The sequence below is a fragment of the Rhinopithecus bieti genome, unplaced genomic scaffold (assembly GCF_001698545.2).
Source record: "Rhinopithecus bieti isolate Rb0 unplaced genomic scaffold, ASM169854v2 scaffold_1558, whole genome shotgun sequence".
Taxonomy (NCBI): domain Eukaryota; kingdom Metazoa; phylum Chordata; class Mammalia; order Primates; family Cercopithecidae; genus Rhinopithecus; species Rhinopithecus bieti.
Window position 1 is genome coordinate 1,710,372 of NW_016803701.1, and position 23,359 is coordinate 1,733,730.

At 38.7% G+C, this 23,359-nt stretch overlaps 1 protein-coding gene across 17 annotated transcripts in view; it reads right to left on the bottom strand.

The window, feature by feature from the left end:
- Positions 1-23,359, bottom strand: part of ADAM22 (ADAM metallopeptidase domain 22) — a 267,397-nt gene that overhangs the window by 220,103 nt on the left and 23,935 nt on the right. For all 17 annotated transcript variants that reach the window (XM_017851598.1, XM_017851584.1, XM_017851576.1 and 14 more), the window contains one exon: positions 7,898-7,974. In XM_017851598.1, coding sequence (XP_017707087.1) covers positions 7,898-7,974 — 77 coding nt within the window. The remainder of the gene's footprint in view (positions 1-7,897; positions 7,975-23,359) is intronic.

Sequence of the window (23,359 nt, forward strand, 5' to 3'; positions counted from 1 at the left end):
TTTTTTTGAGATGGAGTCTCACTCTGTCACCCAGGCTGGAGTGCAGTGGTGCGATCTCAGCTCACTGCAAGCTCTGCCTCCGGGGTTCACGCCATTCTCTTGCCTCAGCCCTCCGAGTAGCTGGGACTACAGGCACCCGCCACCATGCCTGGCTAATTTTTTTGTATTTTTAGTAGAGATGGGGTTTCACCATGTTAGCAGGATGGTCTCGATCTCCTGACCTCATGATCCACCCGCCTTGGCCTCCCAAAGTGCTGGGATTACAGGCGTGAGCCACTGCGCCCAGCCAATAAAATTCTTTAAAAAAATAAAAGCTATTTCATTGTACACAATAAATATGTTCCTAAGCTAGGTGTGGTGGCTCATGTCTGTAATCTCAACATTTTGGGAGACTGAGGCAGGCAATCATTTGAGTTCGAGACCAGCCTGTGCAACATGGTAAAACCGTGTTTCCACTAAAAATACAAAAATTAGCCGGGCATGTTGGTGCAGACCTGTAGTCCCAGCTACTCAGGAGGGTGAGATGGGAGGATTGCTTGAGCCCAGGGAGTTGAGGCTATAGTAAGCCGAGATCAGGCCATCGCACTCCAGACTGGGCGACAGAGCGAGATACTGTCTCAAAAAAAAAAAGGTCCTAAAAGTATTTATATTTGGTAAGATAACCACAAATAAAAATAGGATTCAGAAAGAGGATACAAGAACAGGAACAGGGGAAATTTTAGAAATTATTTTCCGAGAAGCACACACAGATAAATATGAATAAAGGTAAAACACTCCATGGTGTGGATAATTCCTTGCAAAACTATAATTTCTCAAAGTTGGGCTCAAAACAAGTAGAAAACCTGAATATATCAATAGACATCAAAAAATTATTTATCAAAGATTTCTCTCTTAAAAAGCTTCCAGGACTAGTCAGCTTTCCCATTGGTGACACCAACCCTCCACAACAAGGCATGTAGATAGGTTTGGGCTTGTGGGTTCTTCAAGAAACCACTCTGGCAGATGTTAGCAGGCATCACTAGTGAAGGGAAACTGCCTAGCAGACCAGCTGTCTGTAGGTCTCTGCAGGGGGATCTATCAGTGGCAGGAATGTGATTATAAAATTAAAAGCTAGAGACCAATCTCAGAAATAGTTAAAGGAAACACCTGGGGAATAGAATTAATTTACACCAAGAATGTCAGCAGGGGCTTGTGCCATAATAACTAAGATAAAAAATAGAAATGGTAATTCTACTTCATAGTTACAACCAAAGAAGCCAGCAACATATGGGACAAAACAACGAATTATCCAACATGACAAAGTCAAGTTTATTATCGGCATTGAGAATAATTTCTAATAATGGGAAACATTAATATAATAAATCATAATAATAGGTCAATTGATAAAATCCAAACCTACCTAAAGGCCTTGTTGTGGAGGGTTAGTGTCACCAATGAGAAACCCGACTAGTCCTGGAAGTTTTAACTGACTAGACAAACATTCAATAAAATCTAATACCTATTCCTTAAAATATAAAAGATACTGCTTTAACAAATAAAGACTAGCTCTCACAAATCAATAATCAACACTCTACTTACTTAACAATGAACACGAGTTATTTTTATTACCAAAAAAACACAATATAAAAATGCTATTATCACCAAATTATACAGTTCAGAAACTTTTAGGAAAAGCATTAAGGGGCCGGGCGCGGTGGCTCAAGCCTGTAATCCCAGCACTTTGGGAGGCTGAGACGGTTGGATCTCGAGACCATCCTGGCTAACACGGTGAAACCCCGTCTCTACTAAAAAATACAAAAAATCTAGTCAGGTAAGGTGGCGGGCGCCTGCAGTCCCAGCTACTCGGGAGGCTGAGGCAGGAGAATGGCGTAAACCCGGGAGGCGGAGCTTGCAGTGAGCTGAGATCCGGCCACTGCACTCCAGCCTGGGCGACAGAGCGAGACTCCGTCTCAAAAAAAAAAAAAGAAAAGAAAAAGCATTAAGGTAGGAAATAGTAGTAAGCAACATTTTGAAAAGAAAAACTCAAATGATTTGCCGTTCATGTTATTGTCAAACTAGAATGTTACATTCAAACCTAAGGGAAACAATAAAAGCCATTAGCAAAATAAGAAAGTTCAATAAGGTGCAACACAAATCAATGGCTTTCCTTTATAACACCAATAAATAATTATGAAATATGATGGAAAAATATTACATCCACAGTAGCAACAAAAACAAATACAATTCCTAGGAAAATATTCTACAAAATATGTTTAGGGCCTGTAAAAACAAAATACTGAATTTTACTGACATATAAGAGAATGCTTAACATTTAAAAAAATACACTGTGATGTTGGATGGGAAGATTCAGCACTGTAAAAATGTCTGTTTTTTCCAAATTAAAATATAAGTTTAGTGACAGTCCAATGAATTCAATAAAGTGACAGTCCAGTAAAGGAAGAATGACAAAATTATTCTGAATTTCTGTTTTAAAAGAGGCAAAAAATCTAAGAAAATTTTGCAAAAGAAAACTAATAATGGAACGTATTTCCATACTAGCTATTAAAACACATTATAAATCTACAATAAATAGTATGATGGTACTAAGCCCTAAAAATCAATGAATAGATCTTCAGAAGACATTGCTTTGAAAAAACATTAAAATACATAATAACTGGGCCAGGCGTGGTGGCTCACGCCTATAATCCCAGCACTTTGGGAGGCCGAGGGAGGTGGATCACCTGAGGTCAGGAGTTCGAGACCAGCCTGACCAACATGGAGAAACCCTGTCTCTACTAAAAACACAAAATTAGCTGGGCATGATGGTGCACTGTAATTCCAGCTACTCGGGAGGCTCAGGCAGGAGAATCACTTGAACCCAGGAGGCAGAGATTGCAGTGAGCCAAGATCGCACCATTGCACTCTAGCCTGGGCAAAAAGAGCAAAACTCTGTCTCAAAATAATAATAATAATAAATGTATGTAATAACTGAATCTGATGAATAAACGTTATAAGCCAGTAGGGGAAGGAGTGAATAATGCAACAAATGGTGTGGGGAAAATCAATAACCTCTGTTTAGACTTTCACCCGAAGTCTTTCTGTTGCCTACAAGGCCCTAGATATTTTGGTTCCTTCTACTTTTCCAACCGCATTTAATAACTTGGCTATCCCTGTTCCAACCTCCTTAGCCACATTTATGTCTCTCAAGCATGCTAAGCTTGTTCCTGCCACAGGGCCCTGACCCTTGCTGTTCCCTCTGCATGGGGGCCCCTTACTTTTCTTTTTTTTTTTTTTTGCCTGAGACGGAGTCTCGCTCTGTCGCCCAGGCTAGAATGCAGTGGCCGGATCTCAGCTCACTGCAAGCTCCGCCTCCCGGGTTTTCGCCATTCTCCTGCCTCAGCCTCCCGAGTAGTTGGGACTACAGGCGCCCGCCACCTCGCCCGGCTAATTTTTTTGTATTTTTTTAGTAGAGACGGGGTTTCACCGTGTTAGCCAGGATGGTCTTGATCTCCTGACCTCGTGATCCTCCTGTCTCGGCCTCCCAAAGTGCTGGGATTACAGGCTTGAGCCACCGCGCCTGGCCGGAGGCCCCTTACTCTCAAATGCCACCTCCTTAGAGATGGCCTGTCCCTGACAACAAATTCTTGAATGCGCTATTTTCATCCTCACATCAGGCACTCTCTATAAATGGCACTGTCACTCTCTGAAATTACCTTATTTAAAATGTTCATTGTTTGTTTCTCTGGCTAGATGCAAATTCCCTAAGAGTAAAATCTTTGTTTCCTTTCTTCTCAAATCTAAATCTTCAGGGTCTAGAGAAGCTTTTAGCATTACTAGAGGCTTAGAAAACTTGTGTGTGTGTGTGTATACATATATCTGTATGTATATATGTTTATATGTATATGTATATTCCTATATATGAGGTGTGCATGTGTGTGTGTGTGTGTGTATATATATATATGAAATGAACATAAGGATTCCAAACTACTCCAAACACAGATCTGTCTTATACACAATAACTTTGTATTAAATGTACATGGAAACAAATATTCACCATAATGAATTCAGTGGAACAGCAAGGCATTCAGTTACAGATTTATTAATAACAGTGAGGTATCTATTGTTATTCATTATCATCACATAACATCATCATTTAATTATAATCTTATCCTCATCACTTATTTTTATCATCATCATCAGCCACACTGTAAATATAGCATGATGAGACTCTTCCAGACCTAACTTTCAATTCCCATTGAATTCAGATCCTGTCTTTTACCCATGGTGATTCTTACCTTCCCTACAAATTCAAGGGCCACAGTGTAAAGCAAGCAAGAGGTAACTATTGGAAATGCTTTCCCGGCCAGGCGCGGTGGCTCAAGCCTGTAATCCCAGCACTTTGGGAGGCCGAGACGGGCGGATCACGAGGTCAGGAGATCAAGATCATCCTGGCTAACACAGTGAAACCCCGTCTCTACTAAAAAATACAAAAAACTAGCTGGGCGAGGTGGCGGGCGCCTGTAGTCCCAGCTACTCGGGAGGCTGAGGCAGGAGAATAGCGTGAACTCGGGAGGCGGAGCTTGCAGTGAGCTGAGATCTGGCCACTGCACTCCAGCCTGGGCGACAGAGTGAGACTCCGTCTCAAAAAAAAAAAAAAAAATGTGGGAAATGCTTTCTCTAAATGAGAGAAAGCAAGACTAAATGTGCTCTTTTGAACAGAATCTGGGAGTTCCTTATCTAACCCTTCTTCTGCTTCTCTCTCTCCCTATTCCCTACCTCCATGCCACCTCCCATTCTTCAGGGGCAACCCCATCTGCTGACATCTGTCATGCTTCAGTTCCTAGTTGTCCTCCCACCACTTACTGTAAAACTGAGGGAAAAGAAGACTGCTATAAGGATCACACAGTGAGAAAAACCATTTCGTTGTTATTGAAATAAGAAGGCAAGAAGCTGAGAATCTGTAAAATACACTCAAAATTTAGGCACTGGACCATCCAAGATCTGAGAGCTGTACAACAGAATCCCTTCCAAAAAAAGCAGGCTATAAAAGATTTTTTTTCTAATTGTTATATATTTCACATCATAAACAACCAACCACAGTCCAAAGACAGCACTTGCTTCTTTGTTGGGGGGCTATGCATGGTTTTTGTCAAGTCCCCTGTTGCGAAGGATCAAATAGTTCTGCTGAAAGGAAATGTTTTTCAACATCCTTGCATTGTTTGGAGTAGTTTAATTATCCACTTCTTCAAGAACAGGAGATGTACAAGAAAAAAAAAATTGGACTGAATCGCTCAGATAATAGAGTTACATGTCTTTATTGAGCTTTCTTCTTTCTGAGGAATGTTTTACAATAAAGTATAAGACTTACTGCTGACCTCTGGAAAGGTCCAATGCAGCTTCAGGACTAGTGTGGCCAGACCAGGCCATATGTTTGGTTTTGTTAATACATCTGTCCTAAAGAGTGAAATTTGACAACTATGACCCCATGAAGAAAAACTACTCCCCACCCTTTTCTTGATAATTTTGATGAAACAGAAACTGGCTGTGCTTTTCATTTTAACCTTTCCATATTTTATCAGCCTCCTGTGGAAGTTACTACTCAAAGGTTAAACTCTTGTATAATCTACTTATAGATAATTTTATTTACTGAACATTAAGAAGAAACATTATGTAATGATACTTTTCCATCCATTCCAATCAAAAAATATGTATTATTGGATCCATTCTGCAACCAGAAGCTAGCTACATATAGACTTATTTAATTTTCCTCCAGTTAAAAAAAAATTTCTGTATGTTCCACAGCCCCAGAATTGCTTCATAAGAAAAAAAAAGTTTAAAGAACATATTGTTTTTCACATTCCTGCTCCTTAACCAACGTAGATAATATACAAACTAAAACCATGAAACAAAACATTCTACATAAAATAAGATGAACATTTTGTATCACATCATGATTTTTATAGTATAAAGATAACAGCTACCTGCCACCTATGTTTAATATCAATCCCAGGCAAAAAAAAAAATGAGCACACTGCATGTTTCTCAGCCCAGGCTACCTCCACTTATGCTCTTATTTAATCCTTTATATATCTTGTAATTGCAAATTTGCATTGAAATAGAAAGAAAAATGCCCAATAGAGGTTTCTACCAATATCTCAAAAGAAATTTCGCTTCAACCCCAGTATTCCAAACTTCATGCTTTGATAAGTATGACCATATGTATGTCTCCTTCAGGAACAGAAAGTCTTTGCACTCGGATGTCTCCAAAGTAAGTGAGGCAGTTTGGCCAGAATGGACATGAATAAATATCCCTTCTTTGTTTGAGTATTAAAAGTCAAGGAATTACAAAGATCAGGAAGCAGAAAACACAGATTACTAACAGGGACAATGATTTCAAAGAGGGATGGAAGGGAGTTATTAAAATAGAGACCTAAGAACTTGACTTTCCAAATCACACCTAGTATCTACATGTGGCCTTCAGAAGCTAGTCTCAAACATTTATCATCTTTTTTGCTGTTTCACTCTTCCTCTCCTGGTCATCTCACCTCTGTCTCCTGGCTAATCCTATCCTCTGGTTTCTGAGTCAATATGACTCTCAGCCTGAAGTTTAGCCCCTACACTGTGTTAAGGATATATCAGTGAAGCAAAGAAAATCTCTGCCCTCAAGGAGCTTACATTCTAGGAGTAGAAAAAAGACTATAGACCAAATAAATAATCAAAATATCAAATATTAGATGGCCATGCATCAATAATGGCAGTCAAACTTCTTTGACCTATAAAAATGACAATATCATAAGAGTTCATCTATATATTAAATGGTGATAAGTATTATTTTTAAAATGAATCAGAGAAGGAGACTAGGTAGTTAAGTAGACGAGGGAGTGAAGGCAGAGAGGGTTATTGAGCATTTAAAATGTGGCTAATGCAACTGAAGAACAGAATTTTTAATTTTATTTGAATGAATTAATTTAAATTTAAACAGCCACAAGTGGCTAATGGCTACCTATCCAGATAACATGGTCTTAAGTCTTGCCTCTTATGTGCTCTTTTAAATTAACTGACAGTCTTCCATCTAGTTGATTCCCCATTGCAGACAACTTAGGCTCTAATTCTCACTCTTGGTCGATTTGCCTGAATTTCTGGCCTCAGACTTTCTTCCTGAACGGTTGTAGAAATGCTTCCAGAAAACTATGGCCCAATGCTGCCCAGCTCAGAAGCATAGGCCTGGCAGAACCCTGGTATCTGCCCACTTGCCCATGATCAGAAGTAGGATAGAAACCCTTTTTTAAAAAAGTGAACAGTAACCAACCAGATTTATTAAACACTACATTTAGACCACATGAAAGAGATTAAATCCAGCAACAAATCAAAAGCACCTTCCAAACCTAAAATTCTAGGTAGACAACTATTTCTAAAATTATATTGTATTCACAGGATAATCCCAGGACCAGAAACCTCACAGAAATCCACCACCATATCAAAGCATCTAATGAACTCCAGGTATTATTTAGCATCACCTATCATGCAGCCAGTCCTCTGAATCATTAATCAAAAAGTGCAACCTTCTCTTTCCTGCTGTTCTCAAAGAAGATACTTCAATACCCAAAGTATTATTTTCATAATTTACTGTCATTCACAGGAAACTTAAGTTATAGATATTCTTACAAAAAATATTGGGGTAACTCTTGCCTTTCATTTAACATTATTAAATCTAATATAGGTGGTCAATTTCAAATGAATATACATTTCTTGCTATCTGCCAGACTTTATAACCTACAGTCAACAAGTATAGTTTCAAATGTAACATTTAACTGGTATAGGAAGATGAAGTACAATACAGCAAGAAAAAACTTTACAAGTGGAAAAGAAAGTGGATTTAATGTGTATCTGACAAAAGCAAGTGCAGCTCAACACTTACTGATTTAGCACGACATCGAGAATGAACGACGTTCCAAAGGCATCAACCTGGAAGCTTGCTTGGTCAACATGAGTCAACTACAATATCAAAAAGAAAAAAGGTTATTTATTACTCAGCCATACTAATCAGGCAATTAGTCTTTCTTATGATTATTTCAAAACACTTACAATATCATAAGAAAATAATTCAACATGCAGAATAAGTGAAAACATATTAAAGTAAAATTTACATCTTCTTAGAAGCCAAGCATTCACCAATCTGAAGTAAATTACCACCCAATCAAAGAGGACAAGTGCCCTACTTTTCTAGTTTACCTCAAGTGGTTAAGCATTTCATTTCAAAGATGACTGCGCTTCATTCATCTTATCTGATTTTAAGTGACTAGCTTCTTTAAAATAAAGTTTTGTACATTTGGAAAGAAAATAAGTAAAATATGCTTAATTTAATAATACAATAATATGGTGAACATGATATATTTAGAAAGAAGATATCTAAACCTCTACAAAATACCTTTTCGCTTATCACAAAGACATACTTTAAAATAGTATTTCAGTTCTAATTTACCAGACATAATTTCATCAAGGTTTCCACATCTTCCTAAAAGCAAAATTGAACCTCTGCACATCTACTGCCAATATCACCTATCAAAATGTTCTTGTGTAAAAAAAAAAAAAAAAAAAATCACTATTTCCTATGCTATCCTAGGAACTCCCAGAGAAAACCACAAGGGACTCTAAACTAAAAAATATAGTGCTTCCCATAGCATTAATATTTGCATACTGACTAATCATGTGAATTAACTGAAAAGAAAGGAGGAAGCAAAACTGTGAGTTCCATTTGACTCACCAAATATGAACAATAGCTATATCCAAACAGTAGGACTCCAAATTATTGGATTTTTTTGTGTTTATGTTTCCACAGTATCCAAACCTCTAAAATAAATATGTATAATCACTAAAATGAGAAACATGTGACAAACATTATTTTAGAGATTAAAAGCCACATGAGCAAATGCACATAGTATGTGAGACCAATAGAAATGCTGCTCCCTGAGAACAAGCGCATCCCAGAAGGGACATCTTAGGATTCTCTGGGGCCACAGGGGACCTCAACCATCCCTGGGATTTCACATGCAGTAAACTATGAGATTAGGTGAAAGGAGAGAGTCTGATTAATAACAAAGCTTTTTGGAAAGAAAGGATAATTCTTCTGTTTTAAAGTCTATCCTCCTATTTTAAAGAAGTAGGTATGGAAGAATCTTGTAATTCTGTTGCTAACACATTCTAATCCTCATAAAACCTCAAAACTTAAGAATTACCGGGGTACCTCTGAGCCTCATTAGCCATTCAACTATCATTCCTGAGTCTTCTCAACTAATACCCAGCCCCAACTATTCTTCGTTTTCTTTTTTTATGGCAGTTCTTGGAGCCACACCTTACTCTTCATTTCCACCTCTGTCATATATCATATCCCCTGATTTTTCTAAAGTTGACTCCTTATCAAAATCCCAAATGTAAGCCATAGATTTTCTACTGTATCAAAAAAAAAAAAAAATCCTTCTCCCTGGATTTCAGGATCTTCCATAATCACCTTCCCCACTCCAGGCATAACGGTACATAAGCACCTACCCATAGCCCACCTACACTCAGTTCTCTCCTCTGCTCTTTAGTTCAAAAGCTATGTTCATTCCAACATTTTCTGTGGCTTTTTCATTCATTAATTTTGCTGAGCCCTTTTCTGAACCAGACCCTTCACCAAAGCTGTTTCCCAGAAACGGCCCTACTCATCCTTCAAGATTTAGATCAAGTTCTACCTATGGTTGTCTAGGACTGCCAAAACAAAATACCACACACTGAGTGGATTAAACAGAAATTTATTTTCTCACAGTTCTGGAAGCTACAAGTCCAAGGTTGAGTTGTTGGTAGATTTGGTTTCTCCTGAGGCCTGTCTCCTTGGCCTGCAGATGGCCGTTTTCTCTCTGTGTCCTCACATAGCCTTTTCTTTTTAAGTGCACATGCCTGGTGTCTCTTTCTCTTCTTATAAGGACGCCAGTCATATTGGATTAGGGTCCCACCCTCATGACCTCACATGATCTTAATCACCTCTTAAAGGTCTCCCATCTCCAAATGCAGTCATGTTGGGGGTTAGAGTTTCAACATATAAATTTGGGGAGGGCACAATTCAGTGCATAGCACCACTCTTCCATGAAGCCTTTCCAACCTCGTCTAGCCTCCTCCTCTCCTCCTCACTACAGGTCAATATCACATCAAGACCTTAGTAATGACCAGCACCAGGTATTTAGTTGATCTTCTGATTGCCTGATTCATTCGAAGGTTGTTATCAGTTCCCTGGATGTATAAATGAACAACAACTGAATAGTTATAAATTAACTGCTTATAGAAAGACACTCTTTCCATTAAAATTGCTTTTAAAGTGATGTCAATGGATAACATCACTCCTTCCACCTAAAGCTCTTTGAGTTTCCTAGAGTGCTAACAACCATGTTTTGGGAAGAGCCTCTGCTTACCAGAAATGATGTTTCAGTTAAAATGAACCTCTCCCTCCTCCATTCTTCTTGTAGGACTATTAAAGCTCCTACCTCAATTTCCTTTGAATCAGAAATATTAATGTTGCAAATCTGTGGTGAACAACGCAAGGGCCACATGTTATTCACCTTGGTATCCATGATTACAGCTTGAATCGAGGTAATGTTAAAATTCTTCTTGGCAAGGTATTTACTGTCTGCATTAATTCTAATTCTTATCTTTTCTTTTTCCTGCAGCTCCATTTTACATCTGGTATCTTATTTTATTGATCTCAGTCATGTCCCAAAGAGAAACTCATGTACTTAAATTCAAAAGAAAATCCATTGACAGAATACTTAACTACTGCTTAGTAAGAATGTTTGCATTATTGATAGTAATAGGAACAGGAGTATGTTAACATAGCTTTAAAATAAGGCAAGCTTCCTTAGACTGTATACAGATTGATTCATTCAATAACCTTCTGAGAGCCTACCAAGTGCTGGGAGCTATTTAGATTTGGGGGATAAAGTAGTGAAGAAAACTGATCATGTTTCTGCTCCTGTGCAGCTTATCTGATAGCAGAGGAGACAGAAAATGAACAATTAAGTTAAAAACAAGTTTAGAAAATAAACATAGTATTCTCAGACTTAATAAAACAGGGAAATACTGTCGAGAATGACCAAGGAAGATGAAGGTCTAAGGGTGTCTCAGAAGGCCTCCAGAAGGAGGTAACATCCAGGTTAACAACATTAATAACTAGAAGGAATCTGTGGTAGGGAGAATAATGAGCCCTAAATATGCCTATCCAGAACATACGAACATACGAACATGTTACCTCACATGGAAAAAGGGACTATGCAGATATTTTTAAGGACCTTGACTTGGGGAGAGTATCCTGGATTGTCTGGATGAGCTCAATCTAATCACATGAGTCCTTATAAGTGGAAAGCAAGAGGGTTAAAATCAGAGAAGAAGGTCTGATGGTGGAAGTAGAGATCAGAGTGCTAAGAGGAAGAGGGCAGGAACCAAGGAATGCAGGCAGCCTCCAGAAACTAGAAAAGGCAAGGAATGAATCTCCCTTAGGGCCTCCAAAAGGAGCAAAGCACTGCCAATACTTCATCTTATCCTTGTAAGACCTATTTCAGGCTTCTGACCTCCACAGCTGTAAGACAGTAAGTTGTTGTTGTTTCAGGCAACTAAGTTTCTGCTAATGTGCTATAAAGGCAACAGGAAACTAATACAGCATCACTGGCACTGTCCCTGAACACTTTGAAAAGCAGTTCCAATGAGTTGACTGCACCAGTATTCAATATCACTTTCCTCGCAGTTTGGCTAAAACCAAGACACTTCCAGCAGCAGGGCTGAAACTCATGAGGCCTCAAGGATCAAACCCAAAACACAGGACTTCTCACCCAAACTAAACTTGTGTTGGTGGTCACTAAAATAAATGTGAGCCTGGTTTCTTTGCATTTTGTGTGGTCTTCCAACATTCAGGAACCTACCTTCCCCATGTTTCTGGCCAATAAATAGGACAGAGAGAAGAAATATGGTTGCTTCTTTTTTTTTGAGACAGAGTCTCGCTCTGTCGCCCAGGCTGGAGTGCCGTGGGGCGATCTCTGCTCACTGCAAGCTCCGCCTCCCGGGTTCACACCATTCTCCTGCCTCAGCCTCCTGAGTAGCTGAGTAGCTGAGACTACAGACGCCCCCCCACCACGCCTGGCTAAATTTTTGTATTTTTTTTTAGTAGAACGAGGTTTCACCATGTTAGCCAGGATAGTCTCTATCTCCTGACTTTGTGATCCGCCCATCTCGGCCTCCCAAAGTGCTGGGATTACAGGTGTGAGCCACCACACCCGGCCAATATGGTTGCTTCTTAAGGTTATCTTGGAGATGGAATAAAGTAAATGAATTACACCGAATTGCTGTATTATCAGGCTTATTATTCAATACCACTGAAGTGAGCCACGATGGTTCTCAGACAGTTACTCTTAGATCTTGCCTTTTTAGTTTAAGGAAGAAGGTATGTTTGAGAAGAGAGAATCAGTATAATACCAAGATTTTCCTTTAGTGGGGGAAACAGGCTAAGATACTGTCAAGGAAAAATTCCAATATTTATTAACTTTAAGTTGAAGATTAAAAAGTAGTAATACCTCTCAGAGACATTGGTAAAACATAATTTTGCAGAAATGCCATCTTTCAAATTACTACTTAAGAATGAATTCTGATTTTAAAAACTATTAAACAAGTACTTCAGGTATCAGAATAATACTGACAGAATTCCTAGAGCTCATGTAACATAAGATCCTTAGTGTATAAATAGGGACACTGAGGCCAGTGTGGGCAAAAGTCACTTTCAAAGTCACATATTTGGTGGCAGAGTAGGCATCCCACCTGCTGGTAGGCCTTTCTCATCATATTTCAACTCCTTGCTTTCATTCTACAGCTTGGAGGTACTTGCAGGTTTTACTGGGTTCTAATGAATAATTACTATAATAGAAGTCATTTCAGTATCATGAAAATGCTCTGAAGAGCATTTTTAGAAGATACGACAAGAAAATCAAAACATAAAAAACAATCTTCAGAATTCCATTTTCATCCAAAAGTCAATAACATGACCACAGCTGATGTCCTAAGCCATGTCCTAACGCCAATTTGATAACAAGCTTACAAACTCAGAGTTATAGTTAAAAATATGTATATTGAAATCCCTCGTTTAAGGAAAAGAAATTACATGGACATGGTAAAGTATGTGTGTGCAGTACGTATGTGTTTTAGGGATTGAGACAAGCAGTGAGGCTGACATTTATAGAAGCTGTGAAAGAAAAGATACAGGGGAAAAATGCAAAAATATAAAATAACTCTCCAGATGGCAGGAACTCTTAATAAATCAATATAATTACATAATAAATAATTACATAATAAATATATCAATTAAATCAATATAATTACATAAAGATAATTCTAATTTCTAAATTCAAAAATGAATCATAGAAATTTTAGGACCATAAGAACATGATACAATCCCCAGACTGGGGCCTGTTTATTATTCATGGGCAATAGCTGAAATTAAAATGTGAAATTAACATAACACTCATGTTCCTCATGCATTTTGCTTCTTGGCAGCCTGTCCTCTTCTCCTCATATCTTCTAGATTCAATGAACCAAGGCCAGCCTACCTATCCCAGAGAGCAAACACAAGGGAACTTTTTAAGACTGCCTTATTGATAGCCAATTTTTAAAGCAAAGTTAGCAGTACAACATTCATAGTAGAATCAGAACTTTGACACAAGGAGAAAGACGAGGTACTTTAGGTTTTTAATTAAGTCCAACCTGAACAACGAATTGATGTTTACCAATGGGGTGGGAATATCAGCAATCAAAAGGTAGTATACAATAAGATAACTGTGAAAGTAATTAATATTATTAAAAATAAGGGTTTAATGCATGTAACAGAATCTTTAGGTACTGCGTCCTAAACACGTATTTGCCATTTGACTACTTCAGCTCAGTTTAAAAAAACTACAAGTATAATTCTTAGAAGTCTAACATCTTCAGTTTAATTAAAAAAAAAAGTATGTGTGTGTGTATATATGTATGTATATACAGAGAGAGCAAATATGACTTGTATATATGATCCCTCTTTTCTACATCAGAAAAGGCAACTGAAAAACCCCCATAGCCTTATGATAACTTCTGGCAAAAGAGCTGCAAAAGATTGATAGTATATCTGTACTCAGATGAAGGTTTCTCATTCTAGAATTTGTTGTGGTCACATCAAGATATGGGATTAAATTTTTGAAGTGGAACTGTATTACAATGGCATCTGTTAAAAGACAGTTCTACCCAACAGGTCTACATATATGTAAATTGGTATGATAAATGTAAGAACATTAGTGTTTTCTGTCCATATTTCTATAGTATGACTCCATGTTACTGTCCCTTCTCCATCTCAGTAACACCCATAGTTTTCATAAGCTGATTATATATTGTATCTAATTTACACATTTTCTTTAAACCAAACTGTTCTTGAAATCCAACCATCTGCATTTAGTATTACAAGAACCAGAACAGTGCCTGGCAACAGGACATTTTAAAACAAAATGAAACAAAACAAAATAGCACAATTTTTAAAGAACAAACTTTAAAGAGCTGAGGTACATTTGAATTCTAGGTCTTCCATTTACCAGTGGAATAAACTAGAGCAGGTTGTTTCATGTCTCTGAACTGAAAGTCCTCATCTCTTAAAGAGCAAAAATAATAACACACACTTTGTAGATTTGCTGTAATAATTAAATAAGCGATAGTCCATTCAACACTTATAGAGTGCCAACCATACCAGGCCCTGAGAAAGAAGGATGAGTTGGATGTGGCTCTTGCACTCAGGAAACTCATAGTCAAAAGAGGAAGGTACTAAACAAATTATTACAAAGTGAGTATAAGTCCAACAGTTGATATATGTATAAAATACAACAGCAGTCCTTCAACTGTAGGGATACCAAGGAATGCATTGGTGCTCCTCAGCTTGACAATGTAAGGGAAAGCACTCCAGGAAAAAGGAACAACAAAGGCACAAAAATGGCAAACAGCTCAGCACAACCAGGAAATTACAAGGCATGCTATATATTACAAGGCACACTATGTATTACTGATCTATTATGGAAGATCAAGCTGGAACTAAAGACATCAAAAAACTTCTAAAATTCTCAATCCTGGTTCCACATTAGATTTTGATATGGTTTGAATTTGCATCCCCACCCAAATCATATGTAGAATTGTAATCCCCAGTGTTGGAGGAGAGGCCTGGTGCACAGTGACCAGATCATGGGGGTGGACTTTCCTCCTTGCAGTTCTTGTGATAGTGAGTGAGTTCTCAGGAGCTCTGGTTGTTTAAAAGTGTGTAGCATCTCCCCCTTCTCTCTCTCTCTTCCTCCTGCTCTGACCATGTAAGACATGTCAGCTTCCCCTTCACCTTCTGCCATGATTTTAAGTTTCCTGAGGTCTCCCCAGAAGCAAAAGCCTGCACAGCTTGCAGAACCATAAGCCAACTAAACCTCTTTTCTTATAAACTACCCAGTTTCGGGTATTTCATTATAGCAGTGCAAGAACAGACTAATACACCTGGGAAGCCTTTTTTTTTTTTTCCTTAGAGACAGGGTCATGCTCTTTTCCCCAGTCTGGACTGCAGTTGCACAGTCACGGCTCACTGTAACCTCAAATTCCTAGGCTCAAGTGATCCCGCCACCTCAGCCCCCCTGAGTAGCTGGGACTATAGGCATGTGCCACCATACACAGCTATTTTTATTTTAATTTTTTGTAGAGACAGAATCTCACTGTGTTGCCCACGCTGGAGTGCAGTGGCTATTCAGAGATGTGATCATAGCTCACTGCAGCCTCAAACTCCTGGGCTCAAGCAATTCTCCTACGTCAGTCTTCTGATTAGTTGGGATTACAAGCATGAGCCACTACACCCAGATTGCCTTGGGAAACTTTTTTAAACATACTAATGTCTGTGCCTCAAATTCAGCAATTTTGTTATACTTGGTCTGCAGTGGATCCCAGGCATCAACAATTTTTAGGCCGGGCATGGTGGCTCAAGCCTGTAATCCCAGCAAAATTGGGAGGCTGAGACCGGGTGATCACAAGGTCAGCGAAGATCCGGAGACCTCCTGGCAACATGGTGGAAACCCGTCTCTACCTAAAAAAAGTACAAAAAAAAAAAAACTAGGCGCGGGGCGAAGTGGCGGCGGCCTGTAGTCCACGCACTTCGGAGCGAGGCAGGACGAATGGCGTGAACCCGGGAGGCGGCAGCTTGCAGTGAGGCTTGAGCATCCGGCCACTGGCAGCTGCCAGCCTGGGCACAGAGTGAAGACTCTGACTCAAAAAAAAAAAAAAAAAAAAAAAAAAACAATTTTAAAGAGGCTAATCCATGTCATTCCTAACGGTATAGCCAAATGGTCTGAAAAGTGAATATCATAAACTAAAAACCTAGAAGAAAATGCGCTCCCCTTTGTGATAACAGATGTCCACATAAAGCAACAGCTCTCTTTCCCTTTCTTCACATTTAATGACACAAATATGTGTAAACCTTTCAAAAGTGAATTTACCTTACACTTAAATTCCTTCGCATTATTTCTTAAAAGGTCAAAACGTACCGTTGCTGTATGACAATTTACTACCTCCCTACATTTTGTGTTGAGTTCAACCCAAATACATAAAAGTTTTAAGTTTTTCCTAAAAAGGAGGGACATGAGTAAGAAAAAATACAAAAGGAAGAAAAGAAATTCAATCAGATAGTCTTTCCTGCTAAATTAAGGGCCAATAGCTCTGTAAGCACCTTGGCACGCTTTCTCACAAAGTAGAACCTCAATATACTTTTTTTTTTTTTTTTTTTTGAGACAGAGTCTCACTCTGTCACCCAGGCTGGAGTGCAGTGGTATGATCTTAGTTCACCGCAACCTCCACCTCTAGGGTTCAAGCAATTCTCCTGCCTCAGCTTCCCAAGTAGCTGGGATTACAGGCGCACGCCACCATACCCGGTTAATTTTTTGTAGTTTTAGTAGAGATGGGGTTTCACTATCTGGCAAGGCTGGTCTCGAACTCCTGATAACATGATCTGCCCATCTTGGCCTCCCAAAGTGCTGGGATTACAGGCATGAGCCACCATGCCCAGCCTATATTGTTTTTTTAAATGAGGGGGGGAAAGGAGCAAAATATTGGAATTCCCATGGTATTTTTATTCTTTTTGAGACAGGACCTTACTGCATTGCACAGGCTGGTCTCAAACTCCTGAACTCAAGCAATGTTTCTACTTTGGCCTCGAAGCCCATATATTTTAAAGAGCTACTCCATGTGAGTCTAAAGCATGGGCAATTCTCATGGAATTCTCATCTACTTATACTTGCTTTCCAAGTCAAATTTCCATTCTTGCTGTTGGTTTTATTTTACATAAAAAAATTTATAACTTGTATTAGTCTGTTCTCATGCTGCTGTGAAGAAATACCTGAGACTGAGTAATTTATAAAGGAAAGAGGTTTAATTAACTCAGTTCACAGGGGTGGGGAGGCCTCGGGAAACACAGTCATGGCAGAAAGGGAAGCAAACACATCCTTCTTCACATGGCAGCAGCAAGAAGTACAGAGTGAAGTGGAGGAAAAGTTCCTTATAAAACCATCAGATCTTGTGAGAACTCACTCACTATCATGAGACTAGCATGAAGGTAACCACTCCCATCATTCACTTAACTCCCACCAGATCCCTCCCATGACATGTTGGGATTATGGGAACTACAATTCAAGATGAGATGTGGGCGGGGACACAGCCAAACCATATCACAACTGATGTAAACAATTTCTTGCCCTTGTTTTGGGATACATTTTCCTAGGACAGAGATTATATCATGTAGATCTCACTACCCAGGAATTCCTAGATGAAGGCTACACAGTCTACAAAAAAAAAAAAAAAGGCTTTCCTTGGATAAGATGAACTCTTGAGAGGCATTCCCTGAATTTACCTTGCTACATCTTGCTACATTTCCAGTTCTGAAGGCACTAAAAGCCCTGGACTCTTGTGATTCCCTGGCTGCCAAGGCGGTCCCTGCTCCAACAAACTAGAGGCAAAGACAAAAAGATAGACTATGCTGTCACTGGCACCAGCTCCTATTTTCTCATCTCCATTCAGGAAGTCAGGCAGCCTCATTACTTATTTATGCTTCAGCTATCTTCTGATAAATCAGTCTCTCCATTATCTTGGCCATTAGCTGCCCATTACTAGGCCTTCAATTTAAGGCCTGAACAAGAAAATGCTTACTCACATAATCCTGAAAGCCAAAGCAGACCTTTAAGATACTTACTAGTCTAAGAACAATATAATATAGTATAGTTATATTGAGCTATAATTAAATCTGAGTACAAGGAACTCTAACATTTAGATGCAACAAAATCAGCAGACAAAAATGTCTCAGACAAATCAGTCCTGGGAAATGGATACTCTTTTCTGGTACAGGAAAGGCCTGTGAGAAATGAGATGAGAGCTCTTCCCAGTCCCACTATTAGCTTGATATTTCATTTAGAGTAGAGTTAGGAAAACTTTCCTCTTCATCCTCTTTTTCCCCATATATGAACTGAAAATAGTCACAATTACAGAATGCTGTGAGGAAAACGCTTAACATTTTTGTTTATGGTGAAGAGAGTATATAAAGCTCATTGCAGAGAATAATGTAACTATCAAAAGCTAAATAAAGGGTAAAAAGTAGAGAAGAGGAAAAATGAGTAAATGGCTGTCAACTACACTCTCACATGAATAGTAATTTTAAAAGCAGAATTAGAAATAAGAATTGTCCCTGCCAGCTGGGTCACAATCTCTCCTGGAGGCAACTTCAGAAGTAGGCCACGTCCAAATAATAAAATTAAGAATGGTGAGTTCTTCACATCAAGGTTTACTTTAGCCAGTTCTGTAATATCAATGGATTTTTCTTTGCTTGATTTCATTTGCTTAAATAGACATTAGATATATCTGAGAGTAAAGGCTCACTTTTACTTAAGGGCTAGCTCCAAGTGTCTGAAGAAAGAAAAATAGGAAACATCATTGTACAAAATCCCATGATAAACAGCTAGTACATATAAATTCCATAGCATTTCCTTTGGGAAACAATTTCATATGATGTATAAAGGCCTTTTCTCTCCTAGGACTAAAGAATGAAACTACATAATTCTAAAGGATGTTCTGCTCACATATTTACATATAATAAACTACGGAACTATGTTTCAAATTTTAAACATAAGACCATATGCCTTCTTTACTAACATATCTCACTCATCTAAAAGTTTTCCAAGGACTTAGTCAAGAAACACTCTAAGAGCAAAGCAAAAGTAAGAGAAAAATAAAAGCAGTTAAGTCCCTAATATTAAGGATATGCAAATGACGGGTTTTCACCTATGACTTGACTGTCAAACACCAGAGACTTTCTTCCCTTCTTTCTTTTAACCAAAGGCTTTCTTTATTGGGACACCAAATGAGATAATTCTAGAGATAAGAACCACTGCAAAAATATTTCATTTTCTTGTTTGCCAATGGGCTAGAATGAAGACTGGTAGGAAGAACACACTACCTATAGCTATCCTAATTACCACAGTAAAGAAAGGAGAAGATGGGACTGTGGTGTGTGTCCGTGAGAGAGAGAAAGAGAGAAAACAGACTACCAGCCCTCTCTGAGAAAACCATGTCTTAAAACCATGTAGTCTTGCAATGCACACATAGGTTAGAAAATAGCAAGAATCTTTAACAGTGATTTTAGTATGACATAAATCTGCCCCCAAATTCTTAAACTCAGAGGCTTCCACATACTACCAGCTGGTGTCTCCAAGCTGCTTTGAAGAGTAACTCCTTGCCCTTGAGTTTCAAGAAAGTTGAAAGAATCCATCCACAATTCATGTTTGAGAGAAAATACTAACATCCAAAATGAAAATTTTTGTTATAGGTACTGCATTACCTGTATCTGGTATACGGTCTTCTGGGAATCTGACTTCAAAAACATCTGAATCTAAAAAAATTCAATGAATACAATTTTCAAACATGTTCTAATAAAGAACCTAAGGGGCTGAAAATAATGCAATTATTCTGTTAGACAAAGGTAATAAAAAAGACTCTAGAAACTAATTTTATTTATACTTCTATTATTTATTGGAGCTAGTCCCTGTGATAAAAAAAAAAAAAAAGATCAATCTTGTCATCTAATCCTTCCCTAGAAAAGTGAAATGCCTTTTTAAAATACACTGACTCCAAATCATCTTTGAAAGTAGGAAATCCTAAGAGATAACATTATTAGGAGACATAGAATAACTGCACAAATCAAGTCACATTATCCATTAGCCATCCAACAGTGCTTATGTGTGCATGTGTATACATTATGGCAGGAAAAACTTGTAGCCAACTGTAACCTAGAAGATAATCACCACTTAAAACAAGCAAACTTTTTAGTACTGAGCCCAGCTCAGAAGAGCTGGAAATAGGAGAAAAAAACTGCACTCTAAATGAGGGAGATAGGATATAGATCACCACTGAAGGGTCTTACAGACTTAAGACATACTAACATAGTCTAGCGATGTAAAGTCAGAATCACATGAAGACTACCCCTAGCTCTGAAATGCATCTCACTACAAGAAAATATATACATTAATATAACCTTCGTGATATCTAATTAATTTTATAACCTCACATCTGAATATTTAAAAGAAATAAAACCCTTACTCTCAAAACTCTTTCTTCACTGGCATGAACTCAGCTCTTAATAGAAACAATTTCGGCGGGGCGTGGTGGCTCAAGCCTGTAATCTCAGCACTTTGGGAGGCCAAGGCGGGCAGACCACGAGGTCAGGAGATCGAGACCATCCTGGCTAACACGGTGAAACCCCGTCTCTACTAAAAAAAATACAAAAAACTAGCCGGGAGAGGTAGCGGGCGCCTGTAGTCCCAGCTACTCGGGAGGCTGAGGCAGGAGAATGGCGTAACCCGGGAGGCGGAGCTTGCAGTAAGCTGAGATCCGGCCACTGCACTCCAGCCTGGGCGGCAGAGCGAGACTCCATCTCAAAAAAAAAGAAACAATTTCATATCAAAGCCTCATGGAATTTGACCCCAACAGTATCAGAAACATAAAAGATGAATAAAATTACAAGGAGCCATCACAGGATGGTGGAGCTCTGGAGCCGCTAGCTAGAGGAGAGCCATTCATTCCTTCCCTCTGATTAGCTGCTCAGCCTTAACAAAACTATGTGTATACAGGGGCTCAGACACTGTTTTCTGTATGTTCCATATGTGACTCAGGTCTCTGTACTGTTGATGTGTTTTGATACAATGCTGAATAAATCAGACTCTGTAATTCTTGCCTCTACTGGAGGCAAATCAGAGCAGTTTAATGAGGATTCCATACATTTGCCATGCTGGGTTAAAGAAAGGATTCCTACAAGATATCCTGATTCTTTTTTACAAAGGAAAAAGGCCAGGCACAGTCATTCTTTCTATGTTTTATAATAGTTTTTTCAACTTCTTATTGCTTTGAGGCAAATGAATACTTTCAAAGTAATATGGTCACTTTTTATTTAATTTATCAAATGATACCCTAGGAGAACTTATTCACTTCTGAAAACTGGGTGGGTTGTCGCTCTGAACTTTCCCCAGTGGGTTTCTGGGAAGCTGCCTCCTGACAAAGGCTCCTGACTGAAACTTTCCCTGATTGGCCATCCTTAGCAAACTGCAATCAGGTGTCCTTTTTGTCCTTCTCTGGCCTTCCCTGCATGCCTCACAGTCTCCACCACCACCACCAAGTCCTGAACTCCTAATGTGTACACAGGACTCCAGGAGAACCAAAATGGACTCTGAGAAAGATAAGGCCCTACCAACGGATTTTTATTATCTGGAAAGACATGTTCTTATCGTACAAGACAATAATACAATGCCATGCTTAAATTGCTTTGTCCAAGAGTTTTCCCTCTGTTTTAAAACTGTGAGCAGTTGCTTATGAAAAGCTGCATACAATGGTGGTTAAAACTCCAGATACTGGAGATAAATTTCCTATGTTCAAATCCTAGCTCCACCCCTTCCTAAACTGAATGATCCTGGGCATTATTTACGCTCTCTGTGCCTCAGTTTCACTATCTATTAAACGCAAAAAACAGTATCAACTTCTGATGATTGCTGTGGAGACTGAATACATGTAAGATGCACAGAATGAGCTGGTGCAGTGGCTGGTGCTTGTTGTTATAGCTACTGGGGAGGCTGAGGTGGGAAGAACACTTGAGCCCAGGAGTTTGACCCAAAAGAGCAACACAAAAAAATTCCCCTTAAAAAAAAAAAAAAAAAAAAAAAAAAAAGTCCCCAGAATGTTCTAGCTCCATAAACATTAGGCATATTATTCTGCCACATGATTTAAAAAAAGTGTAAGGAGTGTGAACAGAATTTCATGTTGTATTCAGGAATCAGAATTGTTCCTGCTTCCCTTGTCACTTCCAGATGACAATTCCTTTATCCCTCTTCCATTGAGGTGCATGGCTTATAGCTACACCATCTTCCACTCTCAACCCTATACCAAGTGCCTCTGTAGTCCCAACGTTTGGCACCTTGCTTAGCACAAAGAATGCGCTCACTTACAAATTTAAAACAAAGCTGACAACTGTTAATCTGACAATAACATGAACAAACGTTATTTTGCAAACTGTGATTAGCCAAAAGTGAAAAGTAATTCTTAGGACTCACATAATAAAGGTTGCTTTCACATAGTTTAACTACTTTACTGGTTTCCCTGTGAGTTCTCCAGTAATTATAAGCACAATCGTTGTTTTATAGAGTGTAACTCTCAACAGCATATGCATTACACTAATTCTCCTGAAATACTTCTGACCTGTGTTCCTGCGTTAACTATATTCACCTGACATTTGTTAGTGAGTTTGGTGGTCGTTGGGCTACATGACTTGCATGGGCATTATCTATAAGGCAGACGGAGAAGAATGGAACTTTTGAGTTTTGGGGAAGCTCGATGAGTTATATGATTCATTCCCTCACTTGTAAGGAAAGAAACATCTACACAAAACCATTTTGAAAAATGATTGTTGAACCTGTTTTATAAGTTCCTGAGGCAGTTCCTCAACCCCCATTTATAGTCTGTTCCAATGCTGAATCATCTTACTTTTCCTTTTAAATCACTAACAAAACTCCGTCTTAATGCAACTTAGTCCTATTTCTCTCATTTGTGAAACCAGATATTAACATGTTCAAAGAAAGCTTGGAAGTGTGCTGCTCATCTCTTAGGCACAGTAGAAAGTATCTGCTACTTAGTAAGCTTTATGGCAGGCTAGTTCTAAAAATATCTGCCAACCACACCAGATAAAACATCTTGCAAAAGGAGCATCTTGCAAAAGGAGTAATTCATAACCATGCATGTACTAAAC